At 37.7% G+C, this 16,597-nt stretch overlaps 1 protein-coding gene across 8 annotated transcripts in view; it reads right to left on the bottom strand.

Moving 5' to 3' along the window:
- Positions 1-16,597, bottom strand: part of ADA2 (adenosine deaminase 2) — a 160,528-nt gene that overhangs the window by 36,407 nt on the left and 107,524 nt on the right. For 5 of the 8 annotated variants that reach the window (XM_072650147.1, XM_072650143.1, XM_072650146.1 and 2 more), the window contains exons 2-4: positions 11,294-11,614; positions 9,535-9,760; positions 8,446-8,656 (exon numbers count right to left, since the gene is read on the bottom strand). In XM_072650147.1, the coding sequence (XP_072506248.1) occupies positions 8,446-8,656; positions 9,535-9,760; positions 11,294-11,606 (750 nt within the window). In that variant the 5' untranslated portion in view covers positions 11,607-11,614. Of the gene's footprint in view, positions 1-7,312; positions 8,011-8,445; positions 8,657-9,534; positions 9,761-11,293; positions 11,615-14,173; positions 14,244-16,597 lie in introns of those variants that run through there. The other 3 variants (XM_072650145.1, XM_072650144.1, XM_072650151.1) reach the window with 3 other exon arrangements.

Consider the following 16,597-nt stretch of genomic DNA (forward strand, 5'->3'; position numbering starts at 1 on the left):
CTCCAGTGGCCAGACCACCCCTCACACAGCAAATTTCAGTGTAACCTAGAGAAATGCATAAAGACCTCACCTGGCTTCAGGACATACCAGCCAGCTCCAGGTCAGCACTAGGTAAGCTACAGCATTATATAGCTTCCAGTTGCCAGAATTAGAGGCCACAGCACACCAAGACAGTTACCAGGCCTATAGACCTCACCACAAGAAGTGTGGGACAGAGTCCCCTGTGCCTCAGAAGTAGAGATCCACTCTAAAAGCCAGGAAAAGGCAATCACAATGAACAAAAAGCAAATTAGACAAGCAAAGACCATAGATTCTTACTGTGGGGACAGGGAGGATCAAAATACAAATTCAAAAGAGGACAACATTGATACTATACCCACATCTAAAACCTCAAAAGGAAATACGAACTTATCTCAAGTCCAAAAAGCATTTTTGGAAGAACTCAAGAAGGATTTTAAAAGTTAAATTAGAGTAGAAGAAAAATGGATCAATTCTTTTAAAAATACAATTGACAAAGTGGAAAAAAAATTCACTGAAGAAAATAATTCCTTAAAAAATAAAGTTGACCAAATAGATAAGGAGGTAAAGCTTATTCATTCTAATGCTATATAGACTATTTGGGAAAATTTGGAAAGAAGGAGTCCTACCAAATTTTTTTTATGATACAAATATGGTATTGAAATCTAAATCAGGAAAAGCCAAAACAGAGAAAGAAAATTATAGATCAATTTCCCTAAGGAATATAGATGCAAAAATTTTAAATAAAATATTAGCAAAAAATTTATAGCAATTGATCACAAGAATAATGCACTTTAATCCGGTAGGATTTATACCAGGAATGCAAGGTTGGTTCAATATTAGGAAAACTATCAGCATAATTGGGCATATTAACAACAAAACTAACAGAAACCATATGATTATCTCAATAGATGCAAAAAAAGCTTTTGACAAAACACAATACCCATCCCTATTGTGTGTTCATCCTTTGATGCTGAAGAGGACCATGCCATCAGAGAAATAATGACATGACTTGCACTTGACTTTGTTTTGAGTGAGGGAGAGCTGCACAGGTCACCAGCCTCACTTCTCCTCCTGAGCCATCTGAATCCAGTGACCAGATATTCATCAGGATGACTGGAGATGACCCAGAATGAGGCAATTAGGGTTAAGTGACTTACCCAAGGTCACACAGCTAGTGAATGTCAAGTGTCTGAGGTGAGATTTGAACTCAGGTCCCCCTGACTCCTGCACTGGTGCTCTATCCACTGCACCACCTAGCTGCCCCAACCCATACCTATTAAACACATTAGAGAGCATAGGAATAAATAGAGCCTTCCTTAAAATGATAAATAGCCTCTACCTAAAACCTTCAGCAAGCATTATATGTAATGGGGATAAGCTAGATGCATTTTCCAGTAAGATCAGGGGTGAAACAAGGATGTCCATTATCACTACTGTTATTCAATATGGTACTAGAAATGTCAGCATTAGCAATAAGAGAAGAAAAAGAAATTGAAGGAAATAGAACAGGCAAAGAAGAAACTAAGTTATCACTCTTTGCAGATGATATGATGATATACTTAGAGAATCCTAGAAAATGAAGTAAAAAACTACTTCAAATAATAAACAACTTTAGGAAAGTTGCAGGACATAAAATAAACCCACATAAATATTTGGCATCCTATATATTACCAACAAAGCTCAACAGCAAGAGATAGAAAGAGAAATTCCACTTAAAGTTACTATAGACATTATAAAATATTTGGAAAGCTACCTGCCAAAACAAACCCAGGAACTATATGAACACAATTAGAAAACACTGTTCCCATAAATAAAGTTAGATTTAAATAATTGGGAAAACATCAGTTACTATGGGTAGGCTGAGCTAATATAATAAAAACAACAACTCTGCATAAGCTAATTTACTCATTCAGTGCCATACCAATCAAACTATCAAAAATTTATAGAGCTAGAAAAAATATTATCAAAATTCATCTGGAAGAACAAAAGGTTCGGAATATCAAGAGAATAAAGGAAAGAAAGAGCCAGGGAAGGTGGCCTAGCCATACTAGATCTTAAATTGTATTATAAAGCACCAATCATCAAAACCATTTGGTACTGGCTAAGAAACGGAAGGTTATATCAGTGGACTAGGTTAGGTACACAAGATACAGTAGTCAATGATTATAGCAATCTACTCTTTGATAAATCTAAGGACTCTGGCTTCTAGAATAAGAACTCACTATTTGACAAAAACTACTGGGAAAAGTGGGAAACTGTGGTGGGAAATAAACCAATGCCTGACACCATATACCAAAATAAAGTCCAAATGGGTACATGATCTAAGTATAAAGGCTGATACTATAAACAAACTAGGGGAGCAAGGAATACCTTATTTGACGGATTTATGAAGAATGGAGGAATTTATGACTAAACAAGAGATAGAGAACATTATGAAATGCAAAATGGATAATTTTGATTACATTAAATTGAAAGTTTTTGCACAAACAAAAGCAAGATTAAAAGGGAAGCCAAAAACTGGGAAAGAATTTTTACAACTAATGTCTCTGATAATGGCCTCATTTCTGAAATATAGAGAGAACTGAGTCAAATTTACAAGAATACAAGCCATTCTTCAACTGATAAATGGTTTTCAGAGGAAGAAATTAAAGTTATCTATAGTCATATGAAAAAATGCTTTAAATCACTATTGATTAGAGAAATGCAAATCAAAGCAACTCTGAGGTACCATATCACACATATCAGATTGGCTAACATGACAAAACAGGAAAATGATAAATGTTGGAGAAGATGTTGGAAAGTTAGAACACTAATTCATTGTTGATGGAACTGTGAGCTGATCCAGGCATTCTGGAGAGTAATTTGAAACTATGCCCAAAGGGTTATAAAAATGTGCAAATCCTTTTACCCAGCAATACCACTTCTAGGGCTGTAGCCCAAACACATCATAAAAATGGGAAAAAGATCCACATGTACAAATATATTTATAGCAACTCTTTTTGTAATGGCCAAGAACTGAAAATTGAAGGCATGCCCATCAACTGGGGAATACCTGAACAAGTTGTGGTATATGAATATAATGGAACACTATTATGCTATAAGAAATGATGAACAGGCAGACTTCAGAAAAACCTGGAAAGACTTATATGAACTGATGCTGAGTTACATGAGCAGAACCAGAAGAACTTGTACACAGTAACAGCCACAGTGTGCAATGACTGATTTTGATAGACTTAACCCTTCTCAGCAATGCAAGGACTTAAAACAATTCTAAAGGACTCATGAAGGAAAATGCTGTCCACATCCAGAGAAAGAACTATGGAGTTTGAATACAGAGAGAAGCAGATTGTTTTCTTTTTTGTTTTGTTTTGTTTTCTTCTTTCTCATTGGTTTTTTCCATTCATTATAATTCTTCTATTTAGCATGACTAATGTGAAAATGTGTTTAATAGGAATGTATGAGGAGAGCCTATCATGCCATCTTGAGAAGGGGAGAGAGAGGGAGGGAGAAAAAATTTAAAACTTATGTAAGTGAATATTGAAAATTAAAAATAAATAAATTAACTAATAAAAAAGAAAGAACATTTCATTTTCAAATACAAGACTCAAGAGAAGCATAAAAAGGTAAACAGGAAAGGGAAGTCATAAGGGACATAATAAGGTTAAACTGTTTACATTCCTACATGGGAAGATGTGTGTATAGATGGAGGGAACAGATGTGAGTTGAATATGAAGGGATAATACCTAAAAAATAAAATTAAGGGGTAAAAGAGGAATGGCCTAGAAAAAAGAGAAAGAGAGAGGTAGAATGGGGTAAATTATCTTACATAAAAGAGGCAAGAAAAAGCTTTTACAGTGGAGGGAAGTTGAGAGGAAGTGAGTGAAACTCTCATCAGAACTGACTCAAAGAGAAAATAATATACACACTGAACTGGATTTAGAAATCTATCTTACTCACCCCACAGGAAAGCAGGAAGGGAACTAGGAGGGGGTGATAGAAAGGAGGGCAGATTAGGACAGGGGTTAGTCAGAAGCAAAATACCTTTGAGGAGGGACCTGGGGAAAGGAGAGAGAGAACAGAATAAAGGAGAGAAAGAACAGAGGGGAGGAGAATAGGATGTAAGGAAATAAAATTAGCAATAGTATGTGGAAAAAAATTTGAAGCAAATTTCTCTGATAAAGGTCTCATTTCTCAAACATAGAGAACTGAGTCAAATTCATCAAAATAAGAGTCATTCCCCAATTGACAAATGATTTAAAAATATGATCAGTTTTCAGATGAAATAATTAAAACTATAATTATATGAAAAAATACTCTAACTAACTACTGATTGGAGAAATGTAAATTAAAACAATTTTGAGGTACCACCTCATACATATTAGATTGGCTAATAGGAGAGAAAAGGTAAATGACCAATGTTGGAGGAGATGTGGGAAAAAATGAGACATTAATACATTGTTAGTGGTGCTGTGAACTGATTCAACCATTCTGTAGAACAATTTGGAACTATGCCCAAAGAGCTATAAAACCATGTATACCCTTTGACATACCAATACCACTACTAGGTCTGATTCCCAAAAGAGATAAAAACCAAAAGGAAAAGGACCTATTTGTACAAAAATATATATAGAAGCTCTTTTCTGGGAGCAAAGAATTAGAAAGTAAGGGGAGGCTCATCGATTGGGGAATGGCTGAACAAGTTGCAGTATGTGATTATGATGGAATACTATTGTACTAAAAGAAATGATGAGCAGAATACTCTCAGAAAAGCCTAGAAAGACTTGCATTGGCTGATGCAAAGTGAAATGTACTGTGTACAAAGTAACAGCAATATTGTTAGATCGTTAGCTGTGAATGACTTCTCTATTTTCAACAATACAACAATCCAAGACAGCTCCGAAGGACTTAGGATGAAAAATACTATCCATCCCAGAGAAAGAACTGAAGGTGTCCAAATACATACTGGAGCACACTTTTTTAACTTTCTTTATTTTTCTTGAAGTTTTTTGTCTATGTCTATTTGTCCATGACTATTATGGATATGTTTCGCATGACTACACATGTATAACCTATATGGAATTGCTTCCCTTCTCAATGAATGAGGGTGAGGAGGTAGAAAGGGAGAGAATCTGGAACTCAAATTTTAAAAACAAATGTTTAAAACTGCTTTTACATGTAACTGGGAAAAAGAAAATACTAAATAAAAAAGGAAGCAGAAAAGCAAGGTAGCTTTGAAAGTGATGAGTAATATTTATTACATGGTTTTTAAAAAGTGAAAAAGAAATTCATGGTCTTATACTGAATCCCCTTTTTATGTTGTGCTGTGTACATGGAAATGTTCTTTTTGTATTTAAGTTCAAAATGAATTTTAATTTTTTTTTAAAAAAAGAAATATCTCATGAGCTAGAAATGTTTCAGTGAGAATGACACCAAAGACTAAAGTGGGCAAATAATTAGTGTATATTAAATGGACTGAAGACATTGTCTCATTATGTGCCAGTAATATGTCAAAACAAAACTGAAAACATACTTAGCAGGTGGAGACTAGGGTTTCAGCATGGCATGCCCATATCAGAGAAGGTGTTATGTTCTATAAGCAAAGCAGAATTGAAATAGCTCAAAGGAAATTCAAGATGAGCAAATTTAGAGAATCGATCCCAAATGTTCACATGAACTATTTGTACCCAAATGATAGAATATTCTGAGCTCGTATTGCTCTGATCTGCCACAGCTGGACACACAGAAACTTGGCTTTAGCATAGTAAGCTCATTTTGGTCCTCTTTGAGAACAAAGGACAACAATCAATCAATGCAAACTAAGGCAGAGCAATTCTAGGAAACAACTTCATCCCTAAACCCACCTTGGATGAAATAAAAGCTAAAATTAAGGACCTGCTAAAACCTGAAGAGGGAAAAGTTAAAGAACCTATAATGATTGAAAATTGTCACTTCACACAAATTTCCTCCGGCCAACCTTTTATCTGTTCCAAAGGGACACTTGTTTCTTCTCCCCCATTAAAATGTACATATTTCATCATCCTATACCCCATTCCAAGTTTTCACTTTACACCCATGTTTGTATTTCAAAGCTTCTCCTCAGCTCTGATATTTAATCAAGAATGTTTGGAAGTCTTCTATTTCATAAAAGACTCATTGTCCCCCATAGGACTATGTAGGATACATTATTCCAGGTTGCAAATTTATCATTTACTTTTGGAATTCTAACATTTGTATGCTAAGACCTCCTCTTTTTAGTGGTATCTTCAAAGTCTCATGTGATCTTCACCATGGTTCCTTAATACTTGAACCTTCTCATTTTATATACTTGCAGTATTTTATTTTTCTTTGACCTCAGAGCTCTGTAGTTTGGCCATGACATTCCTGGGAGTTTTCATTTTAGAATCTTACAGGAGGCCACCAATGGCTTCCTATTTTCATTTTGACTTTTAGTACGAACAGATATTAGGGGTTGATAGGTGACACAGTGGTTAGTGTGCCAGGCCTGGAGTCAGGATGATTCATCTTCATGAGTTAAAAATCTGTCCTCAGACACTGTGACCTGTGTGACCTGGCTGCGTGACCCTGGGCAAATCATTTAACCCTGTTTGCCTCAGTTCTTCGTCTGTAAAATGTGCTGGAGAAGGAAATGGCAAACCACTCCAGCCAAGAAAACCCCAAATGAGATCATGAAGAGTTGGAAATGACTGTAACAACTGAACACCACCACTGCCACTAACAGATCTAGGCAGTTTCATTTATAATTTTGTGAAATATGATATTTAGGCTTTTCCTTTAGTCGTAATTTTTAGGCCGTTCAGTAATTCTTACATTATTTCCCCTTGACATGTATTCCACATCAGTTGTTTCTATTGCTTGCTACTACCTTACATTTTCCTCTGTTTACCTTTTCAATCTTTCAAAACATGTATTTCTTATTTTTTCATGCAATTATTGATTTCTCTATGGCCCATTCTAAATTTCCAGGGAGTATGTTTCTTAGGTAAGTTTTGCCCCTTCCATTCTAAGTAATAGTTACCCTTACCCTATTTGAAGTGTAGTTTTTAGTACCCATCTTTTCCCTACCCTCATGTCTCCTCACATACTGCTTCCATATCAAATTACAAATAGAATTAAGATGCTAATCCTCCAGAAGGCCCATGTAAAAATATATAAATATTTCCTGGGATTCTCAGGACCCATTAACATGTTGACACAAATTAGTTCATCAAATTATCTGGCTGTCACCTAATACATTTCATGGCCCAAAAGAAAAAGAATAGTGGAAATGTACCTTTGACAGCAAGGAAATCATGAGACTTTTCCAGGCTCCCAGTGAAAGACTCTGGGCAACAAAGAAACTAGAAGAGGGCTCTAGGACCAAGGAGCAGGAAGGAGAAGAAGTCACTAAGGAAGAAAGTTGCCCTGAAAGGAGAAGTAGGACAAAGAAGACAAAGTTCATGTATTTCACAATTTTGCCTCATGTAGGGTTTTGCTAGACGTAGAAGTTAGATTCTAATCCTGCACTCAATTCTTAAGTTTAGAAAGATCAAAGATCTAGGATTGAAAGGGACCTAAGAGATAATCTTAGTCCAACACTTTTATTTCATAGAAGAGGAAACTTGGGCCCTAAGAGGGGATTGAGATCAACTAAATTGTAAGTTGTGGCAGCTAGGGAGTGCCATGGTGCACTGAGCACTGACCCTGGACTTAGGAAGGCTCATCTTCCAAAGTTCAAATCTGGTCTCAGACTCTTATTAGCTGTGAGATCCTGGGCAAGTCACTTACCCCTGTTGGCCTCAGTTTCCTCATCTATCAAATGAGGGACAAGAGGAAATGACAAGCCACTCTAGTATCTTTACCAAGAAAATCCCAAATGGGGCCACAAAGATTGAGACATGAGTGAACAACAAGGTTGTAAAGCAGTGGGATTTTAACCCAGGACTTCTAACTCCCAAAACCAGTACTCCTTCCACCACACCACACCTTCTCCTTGGGCAGCTAGGTGGTGCAGTGGATAGAGCACCAGTGCAGGAGTCAAGAGGACCTGAGTTCAAATCTCACCTCAGACACTTGACACTCACTAGCTGTGTGACCTTGGGCAAGTCACTTAAACCCAATTGCCTCATCCTGTGTCATCTCCAGTCATCCTGATGAATATCTGGTCACTGGATTCAGATAGCTCTGGAGGAGAAGTGAGGCTGGTGACCTGCACAGTCCTACCTCACTCAAAACAAAGTCAAGTGCAAGTCATGTCATTATTCTCTGATGACATGGTCTTCTTTGGCAACAAAGGACAAACACACACAAGTTTAGAAAGCAGAATGAGGAGCCAATGAAGGTTCCAAGGGGAAACCTGAGAACCAAGCATGGAGAAAGAGAAGACAAGGAAAGGAATGAGAACTAAGAGGAAGGGGGCCAACTTACCGGGTACAGTGTGGCTCTTAGCTCCAAGTACTGCACATTGTCCTCATAGAACTCCTCCAGACCTCTAGTGAAGTACTCTTTAAATACTGGTGCATAATGGACAAGGCCCTCAGTGGCAGTAAAGATGTTTTCAAACCTTGCCCAAATGACAGCTTGATCTGAGTATGCTATCTCAGGGTTCTCCAACACCAGGGTGAAGTTTTTCAGTAAGCTGTCATAAAGCAAAAGGGAGTCATACCAGGCAGAAGCTTCAGGTAAGAAGGCTTGTGATTTTTTGTGAAATTATGTGATGTCAGATCCATACCTACATGTCTCTTGCATAGGCTCAAAGGAATCTATCTTTCCTGGGAGGGGAAGGCAAAGCTGAGGGATGGAGGAGTCATGGTTTCCCTTCCTAGGAACATATTTCCCAGAATTCTCAGAAATGTCTGAAAGACTTAGATCAAAAGAAACAGAAGTTTCCCTCTAACCAGGGAATTTTGGCATCTTATGCCCTATTCTTTCTCATTTCACATCCTCTCAGGACTTAGGCATTTTACTCAAGTTATTTTACAAGTTATTTTGACTCTCATGGAGAGTTGCATTAAAATGTTCCATGGAAGGTTTGTGAAAATATGATATAAGTACCTTAAGACTGAAAGAATTCTTTTGCATCCTCTCACAAAAACATATAACTCACTTTATGATGTAAAATCTTCCTGAAAAATTATCTTATTTGCAAATCAAATTGGATACTTTTTCCAGACCAATGAGTACTTTTATTTTAATTTTCAAATCATGTTTTAAATGCACTAGAAGAGCTTGATGTTACAGGTTTTCATGTAGGGAAGTTGCTTGAAGCAAGATCCATTCAATGTACCATGTTCTCTACCCACTAGGTCCTAAATGAATCCTTTTTGACTAGCTAACTAAACAGCTCTAAAGCTGAGAAGCATTCCATCTTAGATCACTACTAGCTATGGAATATTCAGCAGATCACAATCTTTTAGTGTCCCAATTTCTTCATCTACAAAACTAGTATAATAATACCTCTTGTGTTCAGCTCACTTTGTAAACCTTAAAGTTCTATGTAAAAGTCAGGCAACTCACCTGTTGTCAAACTCCGTGACATTTTGCAGCTGACTCCTATACTTCGCTAGCAAAATCCACTCAGAACAGTCCTCTGACTTTGGGGTTGGAGGGGCAGGGTCAGCAAATCTGAACTTCAAGTTACCACATGGAGTGAAACAGAGATGGCAGTGGGGTCTATAGGTGACATTCCTCACCAACCAGTCAACACTCAGGATGCCAAAATCATGGAGGTGTAAAGCAGCTCCTAAGACAGGAGACAAAACTAAAGATTAGAGGCCATAGGTCAGATATGGGGAAACTGCAGCCTTCTAGGTCCTTGGGTATGGTCTTTTGACTGAGTCTAAGTTTTACAGAACAAATCTTTTTATTAAGAGGATTTGTTCTGTGAAGTTTGGATTCAGTCACAGGGTCATACTTGAGGACTTAAGAGCACCACACATGGCCTCGAGGCCACAGGTTCCCCACCCCTACCATAGGTAATATCTCACCTAAGTGGAAAGTAGATGATTATGTTGTTCATGCATAGGAATTCCCATCCTGGCCAAATTTCCTTGGATCCCAACCTTAATGGAAATTTCTGGCTTTATCTCTAGATCCTTACTTAACTAATCTCTCAAAGCCCTGGGTTTGTTTTTGTTCTGTCTAGAGTCTCCTAAAACCTACTTTGTCTAATGTAGGAAGGAATGACAGTGAGATATACTTGCTTTCCAAGCAACTGTCCAAGTTGAGCTTTGGAGCATCTCCCTTGTATTTTGGGAAGCCCCAGATCATCGAACTATGACCACAACTCCCTTTGCTCCAGCTCCCAGAGTGACACTTGCTAAAGTGCCTTCCTCATCACTCAGGAAGCCCTCCTTTAGAGCTTCAGTGATAGAATGACTCCACAGACACACTAGCCTTTGAAGGATATTTTCCTGGGATAAGAAAGGAATAATAGTGGCAGTCTGTCTCTAGGAACCAGCCTGGTGATTTGGGAGATCAAAAGAAGATGAAATAGCTAAGAGAGGGCTGTTAAAATAGAAGAATAAGAGAAAAAAACTAAAGGGCTAGTAGAATATTTGAAAACAGTTATCCAGTTCACTGGACTCTACATAATGTTGTATATGCATTGCACTTTATAACTTTTAAAGTATTTTGTTAAAGCCAGACATTTTTCTAGCCCACTTTATCCTAGATGTTCATCTGGGTCCAAAGATCCCAGCTGCAGCCTCACACTTCTGAGGCTCCAAAGCATTGCTCTGTGGAGTCTTCTTAAAGGAAGGGCTTTTGGCTTCCAGTGTGGCATTACCGATCACCATCCTTAGCCTGCCTTTTTCAGGGCTATGGGAAAAAATATGAAGAACAGGGGAATTTAGTGACATAGCTCACCATTGTGTCCTATCCTTTTCTTTTTCCTTGTCTTTATTTCAATAAATATTTCCCAATAATATGTAAAAAATTTTAGCATTTTTTTTAATATTTTGAGTTCCAAATTCTCTACCTCCCTCTTGCCCCTCCCCCATCCATTGAGAAGGCAAACAATATGATATAAATGATACATGAGAAGTCATGCAAAATATATTTCCATATTAGCCATATTGCAAAAAAAAAAAAACTCTCAAAAAATCCCAAGAAAAACAATGTCCCTGTTCCTTTCCATTCAAAAGAACTGGTGATGGAGAAAAGAATTCCAAAGTAATAGGTTTAACTTCAGATTCTCCAGGTAATTGGGTTTCCCACCTCATCATGAGCTTAACTGCTAGATAAGTTCATCCTACCCCTAGATAGAGGCCCCTACCTTTGGGCATCTTCTTTAAGACATGGAACACCTTACTTTCTTCAATGAGCTTCTTGGCCCGAAAGAAGTGCATACTAGGTGGGAACTGACTTTTCTTCATTGCCTGTGTAATCTCTGCATTTTTGAGGGCCATTAGTTTCTTATTGGCCAACTCTTCTTGTTCTGTTAGCAACAGCTTTCCTCCAATTTGCAACATCTCTTCTTTCTTTATAAGAGCTTTCCGGTCATCATCTATGGGAAGGGCTAAGCAGAGAGAAGAGACCACGATGGCCAGCAGCAGGGCTGACCATTTAGTCTGGCCAGTCAGCAGCATGGGGAAACCTGGAAAAAGAAGAAGGATTTGGGTGAATACCCATTGTGGGCAAATCCAAATTATTTTAAACCAGCCTGGTGATTCAAGAAGAAACTGGATCAACTGGAAATGAAATAGATAAGGGACTGAAGTTTAATTAGACTGAAGTATAAAAAGAACAACTAAAGGGAAAGTGGAATATTTGAGAACAGTCATCCAGTTCGCTGGACTCTGCAATCATAATGTTGTATATGCGTAGTACTTTATAGCTTTGGAAATGTTTTCTTAATCATTTCATTTGGTCCTCGTGACAACTTTGTGAAGGGCAGATATAATTAATTTCCATTTTACAGATGAAGAAAAAGTATCAAAAAAGTGAAGTGACTTCCCCAAATTCATATTTCCCCACGGTCAATTAGTAAATGGTAAAAGCAAGAACCAGAACCCAGTGTTTCTGATTTCTATTCCAGAGTTTTTCCCATCATATCATGTTGCTAAAACTCAAGGTTTTAGTTTTCTTAACCTCCCATCTTAGGTGAATCACTCTGTCCCTCTAAGGCTCAAGTTCTCTAGTCAGTCCATCAATTACTATATGTAATGGGGCTTGGAGTATGCCCAGATTCTCCGACATAAAGGTACCCTGCATCCTGCATTCTCCTACCACATGGGGGAGAGTGTCTCCTTCAATTTGTTACATAGCAAGAAAGGGCCATATCTTTTAAAAATGCCAGACTGAGACAGTCTCTCTCTTTTCTTACACACTCTTTCCTGCTGCATCCAGAGGGTGAAGGTCACAGTTCCTCCAAAACGAGTTACCATGAATTGAACAATGAGCAGAGGATATCTTCCTCTTTTATCTCAGCTCTAAGAAATGGACCTGGAGTCTCCAGGCTATTTCTTTTGTCCTCAGTTTAAAGGTGCATAAAGTAATCCCCACCAGATCCAGGAGTTTGAGCCATGGTGATCTCATAGCCAGGATTCTACCTAGGAATCCATCCAGCCCAGCAAGGAAGCTCTGAAAAATCAAGAGTGCCTGGAACTTAAGCCCAAGGTAGCTTTTAGACTGAAACTGTGCTCTATAGAAACTGAAATAAGTTGCAACACTAATCTGCTTTGCCTCCCCAGAAACTTAAGTAGTATGTGGAAGAGGGGAGAAGATTAAGCCCTATACGTTCCAGGAATAAGTTTGTATATTTGTGATTATGCCTTTTAAAGTAAATATTCCTTTGCAGAAGTTAATTTATGAGTGGTTAAAGACAAGTAGGGTGCAGAGGACCCTCCTACATTTGGTGGAACATCATGGTGGGGGCTGAAGCAATTTGCAGACATACTAGATATTCCCAAGAACCTTAAGATTTCAGACAACCCTGGAGAGGGGTAAAGTGTAACACACTTAACCTTCAGGAAGTGATGGTCAAGATAATCAGTGTTACATATATATTTAACACTTATTTAATATATTATGTTAAATGCTGTCAGGATGAAGTATTGCTCTCTACATTTTCATGTTCATGTCTCATTTAGGAGCTGTGTGACCCAAGACAAGTTATTTAAACTCTGAGATTTAGTCTGCTCACCTGTTAAATTAGGACAACAATACTTGCACCTACTTTTCAGAATTGCTGGGAAGAAAACGCATCATGAACCTTAAATTTTAAAAATGACGTTACAATATTAAATTCTTACTATTTGCCTAATTAAGTGGTGGTCCCCCTAGAGCACCAAATAAATATTTGTTGATGATGAAGTATTGACATATTAGCCCTAGGGCCTGTAAGTAATTAGCTAAGGGTATGATGGAGAAAGTACAAGACAATAACATTGAAATAAGTTATGAAACAGTGCACGTGGAAGGGAAGTCTTTCACTTAGGGTGGTGATGAGTTATAAAGAATGAAAATAACAATAAACCTTTTATGAAATGGAAGTTTTAAAGAAACAACAAAAACAGGAAAGGAGAGGGTGAGATATGGTGTATTGAAGCTAGGTTTAGAATGTCACAAAATCCAAAGTTAGAAGGATATCAAAAGCTATTTAGGTATTTCACCAAAAGTCTTCAGGAGAGATAGAAGAGGGCAGGAGTCCCTAAGGCTCCAGATCTTCTTTTTCCTGGGTTCCCTATGCTCATTAGGCACTTTATGCTTGCTTCTCCTGGTGATGTTACACAGGATGCCAACAATCCCTGGATCCCTCACCCTAGAAATACAGCAACAACCCCACAGAGTTTTTCTGCTCAGTAACCGAACATCATCGCATTTTCTGCCTACTGTGTGAGGACACAGTGGTAAACTGCCTACCTTCACATCGGTCCATTTTCACCTTACTCTACTCCCATAATCATCTGTGCTCGGGGAGAGGGAAATGACTTCAAAAATGAAACTTTTTAAAACAAACACAAACAAAAAGGACGAATCACTATGTCTGTGTCACTCAAAGCCTTATGCTACATAGGTCCTCATTTTGAAGTCCCTGGAGGCAGGGATTGTAATACAATCTCCAGATATCCCACTGAAAAAGATTCTCCTACATGCTCTAACTAGGTCTTCTTAAACCAATACTCAGAACTGGGTCCCACAGAACTTCAATTACCTCAAGGCAACTCCGGCAAATGTAGACTGCTATCTTGCTCCCCCAAACAGCTTCTTCAACAGAAATAAAATGAGCTCACCAGCTCATTTTACTTCCTGTGAGGAAGTTTCACTTCACCCAGTCCACTCAGTTTCACTTCAAGTACAGATGCCTTCAAAGAGGGGGATGAAGCAGAGTTGAGGGGAAGGTCTTCTGAAAACCAAAAGCAGCTGAGTCTAATTCCAAGAGAGTTAGAACTCAGTGATCAGAGTAATAAGGCTCCAAACTTGTGGGGTCCAGAAAATAGGAACAGGGTGCTTACTACCAAATCCACAATCCTTTCAGAAAACATTTTCCTATCTGAAAAATTACTGTGTATTACAGAGTAGATATGATAAAATGTAAAATGGAAGGAATTTCAATTTTATTTAATCTTTTCTGAAAAGGAAGATGAAGTGAAACTTACAGATGGAGGCTATCTCTTAAATGCTACTGTACATCTCATTTAAACTTTGTCATTTTCCTAGTACCTAACACAGTATTCTATACATAACAAATGCTAAATAAATTTTTTTTTATTGAATTGAATTTTCTCACCCTAGGACTAGAGATTTCAGTATGACAATTAAAAAGAACCATGATCAATGATACACTTGGAGAATCCTAGAAAATCAACCAAAAAAAAAAAAACAACTGAAATAATTAACAACTTTAGAAAAGTTATAGGATCTAAAATAAACCCATATAAAAAGTTAGCATTTCTATAAATTATCAACAAAGTCCAGCAGCAAGAGATAGAGGAATTCAATTTAAAATAATTATAAACAATATAAAATACTTGGGAGTCTACTTGCCAAGACACAGCTCCACTTTCATCTTACCTTCTTCCCATAATATGTGCTGGGAGAGAGGGAAATCACTTTAAATTTGAATTATGTGAACACAATTATAAAATGCTTTCCACACAAATAGTCTGATCTAAACAATTTGAAAAATATTAATTGCTAATGGGTAGGCTGAGTCAATGTAATAAAAATGAAAATTCTACCTAAATTATACAGTTCCATGCCAATCAAACTACCAAAATTTATTTTATAGAGCTAGAAAAAATAATAACAAAATTTATGTGGAAGAACAAAAGTTCAAGAATATCAAGGGAATCAATGAAAAAAATTTGAAGGAAGATAGCTTAGCCACACCAGATCTCAAACTGTTTTACAGAGTTATAATGATCAAAAAAATCTGATACTGGCTAAGAAACAGAGTAGTGGATCAGTGGAATAGATTAGGTACACGATATGTAATAGTAAATGACCATAGTAATCTACCATTTGATAAACCCAAAGATCTAAGGTTTTGGGACAAGGACTCACTCTTTGACAAAAGCTGCTGGGAAAACTGGAAAACAGTTTGGCAGAAACTAAGTAGAGACAAACATTTCACCCTTGACATGATCAGATTATTGCTTTACAAAAATTACTTTGGTGGTTGAATAGAGAATGAATTAGAGTAGGGAGAGACTTGAGACAGGCAGACCACCAGCAGGATATTACAACAGTCCAGATGGTGATGAGGGCTTACACCATGTGGTGACAGAATCAAAGGAGAGAAGGGGTATCTTCAAGAGATATTGCAAAGGTGAAATCAATAGGCCTTGGCTACAGATTGGATTTTGGAAAATGAGAGATGGTAGGGAGTAGAAGACAATATCTAGATTATGAGTCTGAGGCACTGTCATAAAGGAAGGCTATCAGTGGAAATTTTAGGTGATAGAAAACAAAATAACAACAAAAATTTATTAAACTTAATAGGGCCCTTCTCTCTCCACCCCTCTCTATATCATGCATAGCCACCATTCAGGTTAACCATTGTAGAGAACATTAGGCTTGTTTCTTGCTATGTGTAACTTATATGCTGAGAGTCTGCTAATTGACTGCTGAGCCAGAGGAACTAATGATGTGGGGTACCCCTGGTAGAAGAAGAAACAATTTCTGGCTGGTAGGCCTTTTGGATTCAGTCCTCTAAGTGACAATATAGGATTCCATCTGGGATAGAAGAGAGTCCTTTCCTACAAAATGGACCCAGGGGCCAATACTTCCCACCCAGACTCTCAACTCAACTATCTGGGCTTGTAATAAGAGTCCCTGATTGCCTTCCTCTCTTATTTTGTGCTACCTTTCCTTTAGTGAGTGACCTTGTGAGCACTGAAAATTTCCAGAAGGACACTACAGTTGTAGCAACAGCAAAATCAGACCAGAGTCAATGATTTCCTTAGCATAGGAGATGGAAGGGAAGGGAATAAACATCTACTGCCTACTATGTGCCAGGCACTATGCTAAGTACTTTTTATAACTATCTCATTTAATCCCCACAACAGCCCTGCTAGGTAGGTGTTCTTATTACCCATTTTACAGCTGAAAAACTTAAAGCAAACAAGTTAAGTAA

This window comes from Notamacropus eugenii, chromosome 3 (genome assembly GCF_028372415.1).
Source record: "Notamacropus eugenii isolate mMacEug1 chromosome 3, mMacEug1.pri_v2, whole genome shotgun sequence".
Taxonomy (NCBI): domain Eukaryota; kingdom Metazoa; phylum Chordata; class Mammalia; order Diprotodontia; family Macropodidae; genus Notamacropus; species Notamacropus eugenii.